The 17,354-nt window shown below is 39.3% G+C and overlaps 1 protein-coding gene across 7 annotated transcripts in view; it reads left to right on the top strand.

The window, feature by feature from the left end:
• PHACTR2 (phosphatase and actin regulator 2) overlaps window positions 1–17,354 on the top strand; it is a 302,003-nt gene that overhangs the window by 267,862 nt on the left and 16,787 nt on the right. For 5 of the 7 annotated variants that reach the window (XM_039465367.2, XM_074397354.1, XM_074397356.1 and 2 more), the window contains 2 exons: window positions 1,386–1,523; window positions 13,368–13,444. In XM_039465367.2, coding sequence (XP_039321301.1) covers window positions 1,386–1,523; window positions 13,368–13,444 — 215 coding nt within the window. Of the gene's footprint in view, window positions 1–1,385; window positions 1,524–13,367; window positions 13,449–17,354 lie in introns of those variants that run through there. The other 2 variants (XM_039465369.2, XM_039465372.2) reach the window with 1 other exon arrangement.

The following is a 17,354-nucleotide window of genomic DNA, read 5'->3' as shown; positions in this document are numbered from 1 at the left end:
TCCATTGCCTACCAGGGCTCTATGAAGATAAAGGGAGCCATCATTGGGACATTCCAGCTCAAGTGGGCTCAGGGTATGGGTCTAGGCCTTCTAAAAGTCCTCGGGTGCTTTGAACATTCGAATATTGGCTTAGTTCAGGAGGAAATTGACAGGAAAGGGGTGTTAATGACTACAGGATGTAGACCCAGTGCAAAATAAGGAATATTTCTGGACAGATGCAGCGGCTTATACCTGAAACCCCAGCACTTTGGGAGGCTGAGATGGGATAATTGCTTCAGCGCAGGAGTTCAAGACCAACATGGGCAACATAGAGAGATTCCCCACTTTGTTTAAATAAATAAATAAATAAATAAGCGATTACTCCAAGGAGGACCACTTAGATGATGGGTAGTCTGGCTGTATACAGAGTACATATAAGAGAAAAGATATGAAAATGGGCCCTATGGCTAACATAGAGGTCTAAGTCTACCTCTCTGGACATAACTATGATACCACCCAACTAAGAAAAGCCAAAAAGAGAGTGAACCTCAGTAGCAGAGAGTAGATGATGCATGTTTACCAGGGGCCAGCTTTCTTTCACCTGTTAGAATCATTTCAGTCTTATTCTTGAGTTTGAGAACGGACTCAGAGAGAAAAGCAATATAGTTACAAATCTGAATTTGACAAAGACCTCAAAAAGGAACCCAAGTCGTTAGAAGTATCTTCGAGGTTGGAGTTGATTTTAAGCAGTGATGGCCTCAAGGAAGTACCGTTCTCCATCAACTCTCCCCTCCCCATTCTTGTACATTGGCTTTTCTGGCCAAGGGCATGTGTCTGATTGGGGCCTTATCCTTATTATGAATATCTTAAGGACAGCGGTGCTATAGGCGTACCCTTTATTGGACCCTTTCTATGTCATAACTTTGTTCATTTCTGAATGTATGGGCTTAATATTATAGGAACAGGTTTTTATTTCCATTTCTAAAAATTCCGTGACTTCTGTCTTGCTAATTCAATCACCAAACCAGCCATTCCTTATCCGGGTTACTATTGTGTCTGTGCACTGCATGTTCCTTGTGTCAGAGATGACAGACCTTTATCACAGTGCCAGGCAAGTTGGGGGAAAGAGCATAATACAGATGGTTGCCAAAGAATGTGACCTACCTAAAATGATGACTTTTTATAGTCTCAAAAATTAGGGCACACTGCTTTCTAGTTCTCATTAAAAATTCCCAAGATGCTGTTGCCTTTTTTTTTCTTTTTTTTTTTTTTTTTTTTTTTTTTTGTCGTTAACCTGAAAGTGACCTTATTTAACCACAACTTTGAAGTGTTCTCTATAGAAAACTTGCCACCATGCGGCTGTAAGTGGTTTACTGAATTCTGCCTTTTTCCTTGTCCTCCTGCAGCTCAGCCTGAGACCTACGGTGGCAGAGCTACAAGCTCGAAGGATCCTGCGATTTAACGAGTATGTAGAAGTCACAGATTCTCCCGACTATGACCGCCGAGCAGACAAGCCCTGGGCCAGGTTAACACCGGCAGACAAGGCAAGAATCCCAGTGGCTTTTGTGTTGATTGTATTACTTTTCTGGAAGCTCCAATACCCACATTCCTCCTACTTAAGTCATCCTAGGGGATGAGATCTTACCAAATATTACAACAGTATTCTGCCTCTGATTATTTACGCCACTTAATTGATACATTTAATAATATCAATGTAGTTCTTTCAACTAAGTCTCAGAGAAAAGTAGTTCTTATTTATTATATAACCTACTGCTTTTATACCTAGATGGGGAGGGCTTTCACACATCTAGTATTTACCCTTCCTTTAGAAAATATAACTTACACAACTTAACATTTTAAAGGGACATGTTAACAATAGAAAGATTTGATCTTTTTCAAGTCTGACACATTTTTAATAGAAATGACAAGACAGAAAATGGTTTCGGCTGTATGGGCCATGGAATCTTTGTTGCAACTGCCCAGTTCTGCCACTGTAGCATGAAAACAGCCACAGACAATGTGTAATTGAGTGGATATGTATATGTTCCAATAAAACTTTATCTACAAAAACAAATGGTGGGCCAGATTTGGCCTGTAAGTCATGATTTACCAATCCCTAATCTAAATCATTGTGCACAATTCATGAAAAATGAAATATACAGTGGGTTCTATCAATGTTGAAAGACTTTTGCCTTATGAGTACCATGGTTCCATAGGCAAAGATTTGTGCCAACCATTTTTAAATTGTTCTAATTTTTCTCTCTTAGCAAAATCTGGTATTGAATAAACTCATGCTCTACCCAGTCTTTTTTTTTTTTTTAATTGTAAGTACTTTTGCTTAGACATGCAGCATCTTAGCTAAAATTAGGCATTTACTCACATGTAATCACACTCTGCGCTGACTCTTTTTAATAGGAAGCTTCATGATTCAGAGTACCTACTATGTGTCAAGCACATACTGGAGATATAGATTCAGAAATCCTTAGCTCATAAGTAGACATGAAAAGTAAGAAGGAATAAGATCACAAAGGAAGAATGTTCAAAACAAGAATAGAAGAGAAGGAGGCTGAGAAAAGCACTCCAGGGACTTTTCAGGAAGAAGCAGCAGAAGAATATTGAAAAGAAATATCTGTGACGTGAGGAAAGAGGAGAAACTGGTAGCACAGCAGCCTAGAAGGACTGTGTCAGGGAGGACGGCCACGTGTGTGCAGTGACATGGTGAGAGGCAGTATTTTGGTGGCCTGAAGCGTGGAAGCCTGTGGTGGAAACAACGGGATCAAACAGAATCCTGAGAGTTTGGGCTATGATAAGGCAGTCGTTCAACATATGGCTGGTAATGGTGAAGGTTCATGAGTTTGGGTGCATAAATTTGGAAGCTGAGATAGGGTATCAAAGGAGTGATATTTTTTAAACTTATGGGAAATACTTGAGCAATTTTTTATGCTGTGAAAGAGTCAAAAGAAAGGGAGAGGTTGAACATACAGGAGGAAAAGTCAGTAACTAATAGAGTGGGCAAAATCATGGAGTAGGAAGTCTGTACTTAAGGGGAAGAGGCAAAGAGCAGTCCCTTGAGGACGGGAGGGAGAGCCCTGGCTGAGGAAGCTAGGAAGCCATAGCTCATTGTGCTTTTACTTATTATGAATGAGGTTGAGCATATTTTCATATGCCTGTTGGGCATTTGGATTCCACTCCACTGAAGTGCCTTTTGCCCATTTTCTTTTGGGTTGTCAATTTCTTCTGATTCGCAGGAGTTCTTCATATATTCCAGTTAAATAGATATACATTACAAATACTGATTTAACAAGATTCTTAAACTTAATACAGTTGAATTTATCGTCCTTTTTCTTTATGGCTTATGATTTTGTTTCTGTTTTTAAAAATTCTTTGCATACCGAAATGATATATTCTCATACACTGTCTTATAAAATGTTTATAGTTTTGCTTTTGACATTTAACTTTTTATTTACATGGAATTGTTTTTTTGGGAAGGTGTAAGATATGCTTTCAGTTTTCTTGGTCATCTGTGTTATGTTTGTTTTCTATGTTATTATTTGCTCTTTTCTCTTCTTCCTCCTAATTTTTGGGGCTTTATTGGCTGTTCCGTTCTAACCTAAGATAGTCTGCTCTCCAGATCATTCATTTCCATCTTTCCTTCCTTTCTGATACAAGCACTGAAGGTTAGAAATGACTCTGTGTCAGCAATTTGCAACCTTGGCTACACGTTGGAATCCCCTACAGATCTTTAAGAAGGTGGATGCCTGGGTCGTATCTCTGGAGATCCTGATCTCATTGGTCTGGGATGTGGCCTTAAGTATTGGGATTTTTAAAGTCTGTAGTTGGTAATTATAAATGTCTCATCTAACCTTGAAAACAATATGCGCTCTACAGTTTGAGGGTGTGCAAATTTTCCTGTCAAACCAATCTTGTTGGTTCTATTCAGATTTCTGTGGCCTTAGTTATTTTTTAGTCTGTTTGATCCATCAGATAACAAACAAGACATGTTAAATCTCCCACTATGTGTATTTTTTTTACTTCTCCTTATAATTCTTTCAGCTTTGCTTTGTTTATTGTGAGGTGTATCATTAGATATACGTGCTTAGAATGCCTACATTTTCTTGATGAAACTTTTATTATGCTACTCTATCTCAAGAAATGCTTTCTGTTGTAAAGTTTGTTTTATCAAATATAATTTAAACTAGATTATCCAAATGAATTATTTTAGACTACCTTAGTACTATGAATTAAAGCAGGAGATCTCTATGATATCTAACTCATGGCTTAAAATGTTCAGGGTACATTTCATTCCTCCCTGCCTATCCCCTTTCTAAGCACCAACTTGTAATTTTTTGTTTGTCATTGAAGGTTCAGATAGTCTAGCTTACCCTTACACTGTGAGTATCCCATTTGGTCCCCAACTTACGGAGAGAGAATTATTTATTAGACCTGGGTGGGTTTTGTCTGTCTTCTGAATTTCACCAAGTCATAAAGATGACTGCTAAAAGTCACTAGATCTAACACAAATGCCCTCAAGGTCAAAGCCAGTTTTGTTGTTCACTTACCGTATTTCGCTGGGCATGATACATTTTTCCTCATTCTTGTCAAAGGATTTTTTACTCTTTTCTCAGCGGTTTCGTACATTTAAAGCAGTGTTTAGATGCTATGTTTAGCATTTTAATTGTTTTTAAGTAGAAGAGTTAGTCAAGGCATCTGGTAAGCCATCTTGCCAGAAATCGTCCTGCATTCTGCACCTGGTGCAAGGTTTCTTCCATCCTCCTTTCCTTTCAGTTGTGGGCTTTTGGTCAGTCACCTCTCATTTAGTGGCTCCTAGTTGACCCTGCTCTAGTCACCATTTCTGTGCAGTGACCTTCCCCAAAACTTAGTGGTTGAAAAAAAGCCAATATTTTATACCTTACAGATTTTGTAGGTTGGGGATTTAGTCAGGGCTCAGCTAGGTGATTCTTCCACTCTTCGTGAGGTTGACTGGGGTCACCAGTGTTATTCAGCTGACAAATAGTTTACCTTGGAGGGTCCAAGATAGCCTCTCTAACATGTCTGATGTCCTGGTAGGGATGGCTCAGAGGCTGAGCTCAACTCTGGCTGTCCACCAAACTACCTGTACGTGGCCTCTTCAACATGGTAGCCAAGTAAAAGCTCTATGGCCTTTCCTGATCTGGCTTTGGAAGGTATCCAGTCTCACTTCACTATATTCTGTTAGTTACAGGCAAGTCATAAGACCAGCTCAAGCTCAAAGGAAAGGGGAATTCGCTCCACTTCTTGACAGGGGACTGGCCAAATTTGGAAAATACAATTTTCCACACCCATCATTCCTAGCTATCTTATTATTCAAATGAAAAACTTCAGAATGACAGGTAGGGCCAGATAAATGAGTAAAGGTCACTGCAGGGACCAAGTACGTAAGCAGTGAGAGTCTAAATGACTAATCACTCTTATATGCAAACTAAATTTTCCATACCCTAGAAAGAGTTCTTTTTAATTCCTGTACTTTTATTGGAAGGTAAAGCTCATTCACCTCTAGTTGTAATAGAGAGGAAGTTTTTTAAACATTTTATGTTGAAACAAAAATGAGTTTTTGTTCTGGACTTCTAGGCTGCAAGGGAAAGGGACATGGCCAGGTTTTCGGCCACAGGCTTTGTTTCTGTTCATGAGTGCTTTGAAAGCAAGTGACTTTGACATCTCCCTTGGAGATCGGAGCCCCAGAGCATCTCTCCTCACAGATGGGCCTCATTATGTTCTTCTGACAGTATCTCTCACGTTTCTCCTGAGACTTTTTAAAGTCTAAAGGACAGCATTTTTAGAAGTGGATTTGTGTGTGTCTGTGTGTGTGTGTGTGTGTGTGTGTGTGTGTGTGTGTGTGTGTCTCTGGAAGAAAATTAAGAAGTAGAATTTCTTTTAGAAAGAAAAAATACTGGCCAGGTGCGATGGCTCATGCCTGTAATCCCAGCACTTTGGGAAGCCAGGGCAGGCAGATTTCTTGAGGTCAGGAGTTTGAGACCAGAGTGAGCAATGTGGTGAAACCCCATCTCTACTAAAAATACAAAAAATTAGCCAGCTGTGGTGGCATGTGCCTTGTAATACCAGCTACTTGGGAGGCTGAGGTGGGAGGATGCTTGAGCTTAGGAGGTGGAGGCTGCAGTGAGCCATGCCACTGCCCAGCCTGAGCAACAGAGCCAAACCTTGTCTCAAAATAAATAAACTAATTAATTAATTAGTACATGTTTTTTAAGACAAAAATTGAAAAAGGCAATGATTTAAGATGTTTATGTGTAGTATATTGTATATATACAAGTGATGAATATTCATTAGGCTACATTTGAGTATTCACAATACAAAAATAAGAAAATAACCACTTTAATGCACAGTACTTTTAAGAATTTCTAAAAATACCATTTCCTACCTAACACTGAAAAACACTGTTTCTTCTAGTTGTTAAAAGATAAATATGATGAAATATTACTTATTGCCCAGAGATCCTAAGACTATCAATGATCTTAGTGTATATTTTATTTTAGAATGAAAATGACACATGCTAATCACAATTATTAGCAAGCATTTCTGGGTTTTGTTACTTTTTACCTTAAAACACTTTATTTTAATATATATCTTTAGATCAGATTCAAAATAATGTATTGTATTCAGTAAGCTAATTCATATAAAAATTGTAATTTAACTATTGTGTTTAAAAATGAGCTTTATTTTTAACTTTTGTGCTCTATATCCCATTTTAAAAACTATTCAAAGTAAATATTTCTATCTCTGTTTTATAAAATAGACAAAAAGGCCAGGTGCAGTGGCTCATGCTTGTAATCCAAGGCACTTTGAGAGGCCAAGGTAGGTGGATCACTTGCGGTCAGGAGTTCAAGACCAGCCTGGCCAACATGGTGAAAACCCATCTCTACTAAAAATACAAAAATTAGCTGGTATGGTGGTGCATGCCTGTAGTACCGACTACTTGGGAGGCTGAAGCAGGAGAATCACTTGAACCCAGGAGGCAAAGGTTGCAGTTAGCCGAGATTACACCACTGTACTCCATCCTGGGTGACAGAGCGAGACTATCTCAAAAACAAAACAAAACAAAACAAAACAAAACAAAAAACGAGCTTCCTGTCAGCCTAAAGGAACCGTCTTGTCTTTCTCTTATTTTAGTGCCATTTTCTTAGCTCCATTAAGCTACCACCTGCATTTTAAAGAGCAGTAGCCAATCAGTCAATAATTAATCAATGCTTCTCCTTTCTATGAAGGAGGAAGGCCCTTGCTGCGTGTGGTGAGGAATCTTTGAAATCTGGTAGTCTGGTTAAATGGCTCATGTTGGAAAAGAAAAGTGGTGGGAGAAATTCCTTATTAACTGTGAACTTGATTCTTTCTTCACCTTTAGAATAAAATTTTCAGGTCGGGGCACAATGACTCGCATTTGTAATGTCAGCACTTTGGGAGACCACAGTGGGAGGGTCACTTGAGTCCAGGAGTTAAAGACCAGCCTGAGTAACATAGCAAGACCCTCTCTCTACAAAAACTAAAAGAATTAGCTGGGTGTGGTGCCCCTGTATTCCTAGGTACTTGGGAGACTGAGGCAGGAGGATCCCTTGAGTCCGGGAGTTCAAGACTGTAGTGAGCTATGATTGTGCCACTGCACTCCAGCCTAGGCAACAGAATGAGATCCTGTCTCTAAAACAAAAATAAATAAAATAAAATTTTCAGTTTTAGAATGTATGTACTTAGAGCACTAGAAACAGATACATGCACAGTACAATAGAGATGTCCTGGTTTCCTGCACTGAGCTAGATAAATGAGCTGGTCCTTCAGTGGCAGTCAGGTGAGGTCAGAGAAGGCCATCAAATTGACCTGAAGACCTAGGCTTGCCTGCCAGTCACCATCTCCCTAGAGTAGAGCTTGGAAGCTCCTTGGCAGAGAGGGGGTCAGGCTTTAGAGCTGGGCACTTCCAGGATGGATTCTTGACTTGGCCACTTGGTAATTCCTTGACCTTGGCCAAGTCATTTAACCTAGGTTTACTTACTAGTAAAATAAAGCCAATTAGATCTATCTTGGGAATTAGGTAAAATATCTCTAGAGTTCCTGCTCATCAATAAATGGTAGCTCTTACCAATGTGATACTCATGGTGAGGGATGAGAAGCCAAGCTTTGTTCCCCAGTGGTGACATTTTCACTGTTGATTCCTCATTTTACGATCTAGTCTAAAATTGTCCAGTGAAAGAGAATATGGAACTTTTTCAGATGAGATGTGCTTTTGTCCAACAGGCCACTTAGTAATCACTTATTAAAACCCTTACAATATGTTAAGTATCGTCCTAGATACTGGGATATAAAGTTGAAAAACACATACTGCCTTTCCAGGAACACACTGTCTAAATAGGTCCTAGGGAAGCCTGAGATTTTTGTTCTCCCTGAGCTATTCTTTGTCCTGTTCATTGTTGCCCTAGCAGCAGAAGGGAGTGCACTTGCCTCCCTGTGGCATTGAGCTTGATAAGTAGTCCAGAAATCCTCCCCCATCCCTTCGTAATTTTATCCAAGAAATAAACAAAGGATATAAAAATGGCAACTCTAGTTAATTCTGGCCTCACAGCAGAATTAACAGAGGAGGCAGCAGGGTCTGCATTTTCAACAAATCACCTATTGCTTCTTCCCAGCATAACCCCTGAGCTGACTGGGACTGATGAAACAGACATGTTGCCACTCACCATTGGCCAATTTTAAACTTCGTTTCAGATATTTTTGTTTCCTTTTTCCTCTCTATGATTCTCATGATGCCAAAATCACTATATATTTGGTCTCAGTTGCTCTCGTAGGGTTTTGTTGTTGTTGTTTCTTCTCTAGAAATACCTAGTTTTGGTTCAATGGCTTCCCATTGGTGGTACAACCCAACATCATTGGTGCTCTAATCCCTCATAACCTCAGACCAGCTCTTTCTAATGCATGTCTTTCAACAAAATCAGTCCCAGGCTGGGCGTGGTGGCTCATGGCTGTAATCCCAACACTTTGGGAAGGCTGAGGCAGGAGGATTGCTTGAACCCAGGAGTTCAAGATCAGCCTGGGCAACACAGCAAAACCTCATCTCTAAAATTTTTGTTTTTAGTTAGCTGGGTGTCATGGCCACACACCTGTGCTCCCACCTACTCAGGAGACTGAGGTGAGAGGGTGTCTTAAGCCCTGAAATTTGAGGCTGCAGTGAGCTGTGATCACACCACCTGCACTCTAGCCTGGGTGACAGAACAAGACCCTGTCTCAAAAAAAAAAAAAAAAAAAAAAATACACACACGCACAAAAATCAGTCCTATTTACATAGATGTGAAGAATTATTAGGCCTAAAACCTGGTCTCCTTTGCAAAGAAGAGAGTTAAGTTTATTATACATGTATTTGTCTAAAGCGTCTGAATTACTTTTTACCTCTTTTAAAACCTCTCAGGAAATCTTTCTCTTTATTCCAAGAGGAAGTAGCTCTTGTAATAAAACTGCAATCAATCTTCAGTGAATTTTTAAAACAAGCATTCTATTTCTTTAATTGTAGTCACATCTTTCTGATATATTTTTTCAAACAACTAGTCCTTATAATTTCACAGCACATTCATTGCCACATTATTCACATAACTGAATCATCATTTCTAATTGTAAGCCAGCACACACAACATGCAGATCTGAAGCAATTATCCTAATGACAGGGTCCCAGAAGCTCTTTTGATGGAAAGCCTGTAGGATGTGAGGTTAAAAAGCCTCGTGTAGGAGCCCCATGTTTGTCCCTTAACCCTCTTCCTGTTTAGAGAAAGAAAGTGCAGCTTGCTGCCAGTGTTCATTTAATTTTACATAAACACGCTTTTGAGGCTGAAGCAAATCTGACTGGTTTTCAATGTGGAAAATAAAAAAGAGGCCAATTGCGATGGTTCACGCCTGTAATCCCAGTAATTTGGGAGGCCAAAGGGGGTGGATTGCTTGAGCCCAGGAGTTTGAGACCAGTCTGGCCAACATGGCAAAATCCATCTCTAAAAGGTAGAAAAAATAAGCCAGGCATGGTGGCACACACCTGTAGTCCCAGCCACTCAGGAGGCTGAGGTGGGAGGATTGTTTGAACACAGGAGGCAGAGGTTGCAGTGAGCCAAGATCACACCACTGCACTCCAACCTGAATGACAGGGTGAGACCCTGTCTCGAAATAAATAAATAAATAAAAATAAAATAAAATATAAACACTGTTCTTGGAGTTGTATCTAAATAGAACTAAAAACAGAATATCTATTTCGGAAAAATTCGATTCATCAAACGATTTTTTGACCAACAGCCGTTTGAGAATGATGTTAACATCACACGTAGAGATGCTGTGTTTTCTAGGATTTGACATTTTCAGCAACTAAGAAATACTGTATTTTGTAAATGGAAATGCCACTACTAAAATCATCATGCTCTAAATAGAATAATGTCTTTCTTTCCAAAGTCGATCTACTAGAACGTTGCGAAAATAAAAGCAAGATATGTCATGGCAAACTTATCTTTAGGTAAACAGCTGCCGGCATGAGTGCAGCCAGGCGAGTATTCTTGGGGCAAACAGGAAAAGGGTTAATGTCACTCTCCCTAGCAAGTCATGTGACCTCTCTAGGCCACCATTGTATCATCTGCAAGGTTAAAGCCTTGGAATAGTTTTTGGGCTATCAACTGCTTTTTAACAAGCCACCCCAGAACTTAGTGGCTTTTAAAACAACTATTTATTTTGCTCTCAATTCTGTGAGTTAGAAATTTGAGAAGGGCTCAGCCCAGCAGTTTGTTTCAGATCCCTGTGGCATCAGGTGAAATGCTGGGTTAGAGAATTCACTTCCAAGGTAACTTCACTAACCGTCGGTGCCTTTGGCTCCTTGACCTCTCTCTCTAGCTACCCGGCATCTTATCCTCCGGGGCCTTTCCCTGTACCTTCGGTTTCTCACAGCATGGTTTTCTGAGAGGACTCACTTGTTTTTGTTTTTTTTTTTAACATGGCAACTGACTTTCAAGTAACAAGAAGCAGAACATGCCAGGCCAGTGAAGGGCTACATCAGACTGGCACATATCACCTCTACTGTGTTCATTTGTTGAAAGTGATTACCAGACACACCCAGAGTCAAGGTTGGAGAGATAGACTTCACCTCTTGATGGGGGAATAGCAAAGTCACACTGCCAATGAGCATGTAGGACATGCCTGTAAATAGTAAATTGTCTCTCTCTATACATAGGTATATGGTCGTCAGTGAATTACAAATGTTATTAATATAAAGGATGTATAGCACACAATTTACAGTTGTAATGTTTTGTAAATTCCATAGCTCAACAGATCCTCACAGAAGGCTTTCACTGATTTTGGCCATACTCTTAGATCAGTAGCCAACCTACTATTGCAAATAAGGTCTTTATTTTATTCGTGGTTAAGGCAACTACCCTGGCATTATCTTCTTTCATTCCAGTAGACTCTTCATAAATAACAATTAAAGAATTGTTAATCTCAATCACAGACTAGAATAATTTGTTTTTCAAAAAGCTCATAATAATGACATTTTATTGACTCTACAGTGTACAAAGCACTTTCAAATATGCTCTTGGTTAATTCTCATGATATTGTGAAGAATTTCCTCCTGGTTTTCCAGATAAGAAAATTGAGGTTTGGAGTGATTCAGTAAGGGTCACACAGCTAATGAGGGCAGAGCCAAGACTAGAATCCCTGTCTTCTGATTCCAAGTGTACTGCCTTCACTTCCTCTGTTGAAACCTTACATTAGGAGAAGAAATTTAAAATGAACATCAAGACAGGATTCTCTGCCACTGTTTAGTTTAAAATATCTCCTTTCAAGAAAGAGTGTTTTATAGATGTTAATTGGTGAGTGGTATAGAGTATCCTCACTATTTCTCCTTCTTCATCTGTATGATATTTCTAGGCATCAGTTTTTGTGGTAAGCAAAAGTGTCCTCACTGTGAGAGACTGGTGAGACCACCTGGACAGACGTGTCACAGAGGACTCAGGCCCACACATATTTCTGTTTCTTCGTTTCCAAAAGTCAGTAGCAAGAATCATTGTCACCGTTCCTAGTCACAGGTTCCCCATAGAAACTACAGGGCCTGAGGAATATATCTGGGAAGAAAAGACAATCTGTGATGCAGGACTTACACGTAGCATTGAAAGGAGTGTTGAGGGAAAGCCTTGTGTATTGCAGAAAGATAGTTATAAGAGAGAGAGCCACAGAGAGGGCTCAGGGGTCTCTTCTGTCTGATCTCTTTTCTAAAATTTATTATTTTCCAACCACAAAGGAGACTTTATCTCCCAGTGAAGTCACTCCCTATGACTTATCATTCTTTGTTTTGGCTGAAGAGTTCGTTTTGCCTAGAGGTTACAGGGGTGTTTTTATTAGCACCTTTTTAAAAACATGAGTAAAATATTCTTTGTAGAAAAGTTAGGAAATAAAAATAAGCAAAATTGTAAAACCACAAACCATCTATAATCCTGCCACTATTTAACAGATAACTAATGTTAACATTTCAGTCTGAATGACGTAAGCATCTCCTCAAATACCAAAAATTACGTGACACAGATTATGTGTTATTTAAATAGCAATGCATTATATTTGATATTTTCTTTGAGTAGCTTTAAGTGCTGTGCTGAAATTGTAAGTTCTATGTCTATAAACCTTTAGTATTAAAGAATATATATGTGATTGCTTTCTCAGTAGCTCTCTGGCAGTTAGTTAAAGCCATGCTGTTTGTGCAATATTCAGTGCAGAACTTTCCATAGGAAAATGATATTGCTTCTCAGAAAATGTCATCACCTGCACTTTCCTTGTGGTCACCGTGGGTGGGGGGTGTCCCATGTGACTCATAGACCAGGCTCAAAGATGAATTTAGCAAAGGCCCCCTCCCAATTCCTCTTGCCAAGGGCACTTGAAGAAAGTCTATCGTGGTTGTAGTTTGGCTATAGTATGGTATTACATTTATTACACCCTAAAAGAATGTCTAAGCTGGGTATGATGGCTCATGCCTGCAATCTCAGCACTTTGAGAGACTGAGATGAGGGGATCACTTGAGCCTAGAAGTTCGAGACCAACCTGGGCAACATATTGAAACCTTGTCTCTGCAAAATAAAATTTTTAATTAGCTAAGCATGGTGGCACACGCCTGTAATCCTAGTTACTTGGAATGCTGAGGTGGGAGGATCACTTGAGCCCAGGAGTTTGAGGCTGCAATGAGCTGTGATTGTACCACTCCACTCCAGCTTGGGAGACAGAGCAAGACCCTATCTCTTAAAAAAAAGAAAGAAAGAAAGAAAGATCTTCTTTATTGATGCTGTATATGCTGGAGCAGTGTATGACCTAAATAATAATTCTGTTTATCTATTTTTTTTCCTTTTTAGGCAGCAATAAGGAAAGAACTAAATGAATTTAAAAGCACAGAAATGGAAGTTCATGAAGAGAGTCGACAGTTTACAAGGTAGGTGACAAAATGCAGTTTAGAAATTGAAAATGCTAGACCATCCTGGTCAACAAGGTGAAACCCCGTCTCTACTAAAAATACAAAAAATTAGCAGGGCATGGTGGCACGTGCCTGTAATCCCAACTACTCAGGAGGCTGAGGCAGGAGAATTGCTTGAACCCAGGAGGCGGAGGTTGCGGTGAGCCGAGATTGCGCCATTGCACTCCAGCCTGGGTAACAAGAGCGAAACTCCGTCTCAGAAAAAAAAAAAGAAAAAAGAAAAGCAATTGAAAATGCTTAAGATGTGATCCCATGTTAAGTTGGTCAAAAAAAAAAAAAAAAAATTGCTTACACTGGTAAATTTTATGATAGGTATATTTTATCACATTTAAAAAATGTTTTTAAACAGTTTAGCTTAAAACCATCTTATGAACATTTCCGCTTCTCACATTCATTCTTGTTTGCTTTTAAGAACCTAACAGTCAATGTGACAGTTTTAAAGATAACGACTAGATAAGATCATAAATTTCTAGAATTTCATAATAAACGCAGCTATCTCCTTCAAGAACACTAAAACTAATCATGCTGAATAAGAATTTCTAAAATTAAATCTTTTCTTTCAAAGAAGTCTGAATCATTCCAAAGGGCTACATTTTGGTTCCTTTCTTAGTTTTTTTCTGGGCCTGAAGACAACATCATTTATTCTGCTCTTGAACAGACTTAGTTGAAGTTGTATGCCCAGAATAGATGTTGGCAAGAGTCCATGTGGGCACATACATAATGCTTTGGTTTCACAATAGACTTAACATGATTGAAGCTGACTTTTCAGAAGATTTAACTTTAGAATGGGAATCCTGATTTTACTGGTGCCACAGGAGATTGCTATCATCTTATCATTTTTCCCCCAGTCTCCTTCAGTTTCTTTAACAGGTTACCAAACCCAGCAAGGACCTGAGTGATAATATAATCTGACCCCTTCACTTCACAGGTGTTCTGTTTATTTCTGTCTTTAGGATGAATGTACTTTGCTCTGCATAACAGGTGTGTTTCTAAAAATTTGCAAGCAAATCATATCTTTAAAAATTGAATCAATTAAAAAATACCAGGATAGATGATCGATTACATGAAGAAGATCATGATTGGTCTTTGTGGAAAACAAATACTGATCCCCTAAGCTATAGCCATACATCCTGGTGCCACTGTTCCTGCAGTCCCAGTGATGATGGTACTGTGTGCCGGGAGCATGTCAAAATATAAAGGAAGTTGCTGTATAACCTCCAGTTTTAACAGCAAACTTCCCTGAAATTGATGGAGAGGAGCAAGGTTTGTTATAGACTTGCTCCACAGCCTTTCTTCCTGTGTTAATGTCTTGTGTGCCAGAGAAACTCTTTTCTTTTCGGGTTATATTCGGCCTTCTATATCCATGGGTTCCCCATCTGTGTAGTCAACTGACCACAATCCAAAATTTAAAAAAAATTTTTTTGAGACAGTCTGGAGTACAGTGGTGTGATCTCAGCTTACTGCAACCTCCACCTCTCAGGTTCAAGCAATTCTCCTGCCTCAGCCTCCCAAGTACCTGGGATTACAGGCATGTGCCACCATGCCTGGCTAATTTTTGTATTTTTAGCAGAGACAGTGTTTCACCATGTTGGTCCAGCTGGTCTCGAACTCCTAGCCTCAAGTGATCTGCCTGCCTCGGCCTCCCAAAATGCTGGGATTACAGGCTGAGCCACCACACCTGGCCCAAAATATATGTTAAAACAAATACGAAATAACAACACAACAATAAAAGTAACACAGATCATAAAACAATACTGTAAAATAGCTATTTACACAGCATTTACCTTGTATTAGGTAGTATAAGTAATCCAAAGATGATTTAAAGTATACGAGAGGATGGGTGTAGGTTGTACATAAATTCTACACCATTTTGTATCAGGGACTTGAGAATCCATGGATATGGGTATCTGGAGTCTTGGAATTAATTCACTGCAGACACCAAAGGCTAAATATACTTTTCTTTATTTATCTTCTCCTATATGGTTTGTTTGTATATACATGTAGAGCTTTCCAATATGCTGAATGGATTTTTGTCTGTTCAAGGGCTTTATTCTATCATAATCTACTCTGGAACCAACAACATGTCCTTATCAAGCCAGACACTTTTTTGTCACCCTCTTTTCTCCCGTCCACTTCCAGGGCCAGGAAACATGAAATGTGACACCTGTAGTTGCTCTTCTGTAGTAAAGCTGATTATTAAAAGGTGGCTGAATATTTTTGGTGACATCATGCTGCTGGGGCCTCCGGGCAACTGGGAAGGCGGAGTGCTTGGTGCAGTTGAGTTCTGACCCCTCAGCTGCAGTGACTGTACTTGGCCCACAGATTGTCATTCAGGATACTTCTACTTCTGCATAGTTTTCTTAGAATTTGGAGCATCTGATTGCCTTATCTTCATTTGATAGCATGATATAAAGAATAAATTACAGTCAAAAATAATCAAAATTTAAAAGTACATTTTTATGGAGGTTCTCACTTTATGAAAAATAAATATTTATACTGAGAGGTTCTTTCTCTTCTATTGTACTCTATATGAAGAAGTACAATAAAATTAGTGTACAGGAAGAAGTAAGGGTCATTTTGTTTGTGTGTGTGCGTGTGTGTGTGTGTGTGTGTGTGTGTGTGTGTGTGTTTAGTAGAGATAAGGTCTTGCTATGTTGCTCAGGCTGGTCTCGAACTCCAGAGCTCAAGCAATTCTCCTACCTCAGTCTCCCATTGTGTTTTGATTGCAGGAATGAGCCACTACACCTGGCCTCTGGCCTCTTTTTTATGTATGTATTTGTATGTACACAAATAATATATTCTAATTAAGCATTCAAGCAATACAACATTCTATTAAGTATAAATGAAAATCCCTTTCACTCCTTCCCCAACCTCAGTTCTATTCTCACAGGTATCCACCAGTAAAAGCTTGATGTAGATCCTTTTAGATGTTTTTCCCTGTATTTATAAACATGTGTGTGTATATATATATATTATATGCGTGGGTCCATGTGTGCATCTATATGCACCCTTTCTCACACACAAAAACAGCATCTAAGAAATCTTTTTATAATAGTATATGTCTCATTCAACTGGTTGCAGCGGTTCAGGCCTGTAATCCCAGCACTTGGGGAGGCCAAGATGGGCAGATTACTTGAGCTCAGGAGTTCGAGACCAGGCTTGACAACATAGCAAACCCTGTCTTTACTAAAAATACAAAAATTAGTTGGGCATAGTGGCTCACACCTGTAGTCCCAGCTACTTGGGAAGGCTAAGGTGGGAGAATCACTTGAATCCAGGGGGCAACAGAGAGACACCCTGCCTCAAAAGAAAAAATTATATGTATACATATATATATATATATGTGTGTGTGTGTGTGTGTGTGTGTGTGTAAAATTCATTTGAATAACTGACATTTCATAAATAATATGCCAAAAAGTTATTGAACAATTACACTATTGATGGATGTTTAGAGTTTTCAGTTTTTTATTATTAAAACAATGTTGGCTTGACTTTCTTTATATGTGTATCTTTGTGCCAGTACATGCCAGTGTTCCTGTGGCAGTCCCGTAAGTAGATTTGCTAGGTCCCTGGGAATAAACATTTTGCATTTTGGAATAAACTACTCTGTTATCCTCCAAAAAGAGCACTTAGTTTACAGACCTACAGATTAAAAGCATGCCTAGTCTACTCACTCACCCTCATCAGCATTTGGGAGGAGAGGGATGTGGTTGAGAGGTTTGTGTTCTGAAGTATGAACCCATTTTGAGACCAGGCTTGACAACATGGCAAACCCTGTCTTTACTAAAAATACAAAAATTAGTCGGGCATAGTGGCTCACACCTGCAGTCCCAGCTACTTGGGGAGGCTAAGGTAATCAATGAAATGT

This window comes from Saimiri boliviensis, chromosome 4 (assembly GCF_048565385.1).
Source record: "Saimiri boliviensis isolate mSaiBol1 chromosome 4, mSaiBol1.pri, whole genome shotgun sequence".
In the NCBI taxonomy this organism is placed as follows: Eukaryota; Metazoa; Chordata; class Mammalia; order Primates; family Cebidae; genus Saimiri; species Saimiri boliviensis.
This window is presented reverse-complemented; position numbering and strand designations above follow the sequence as displayed.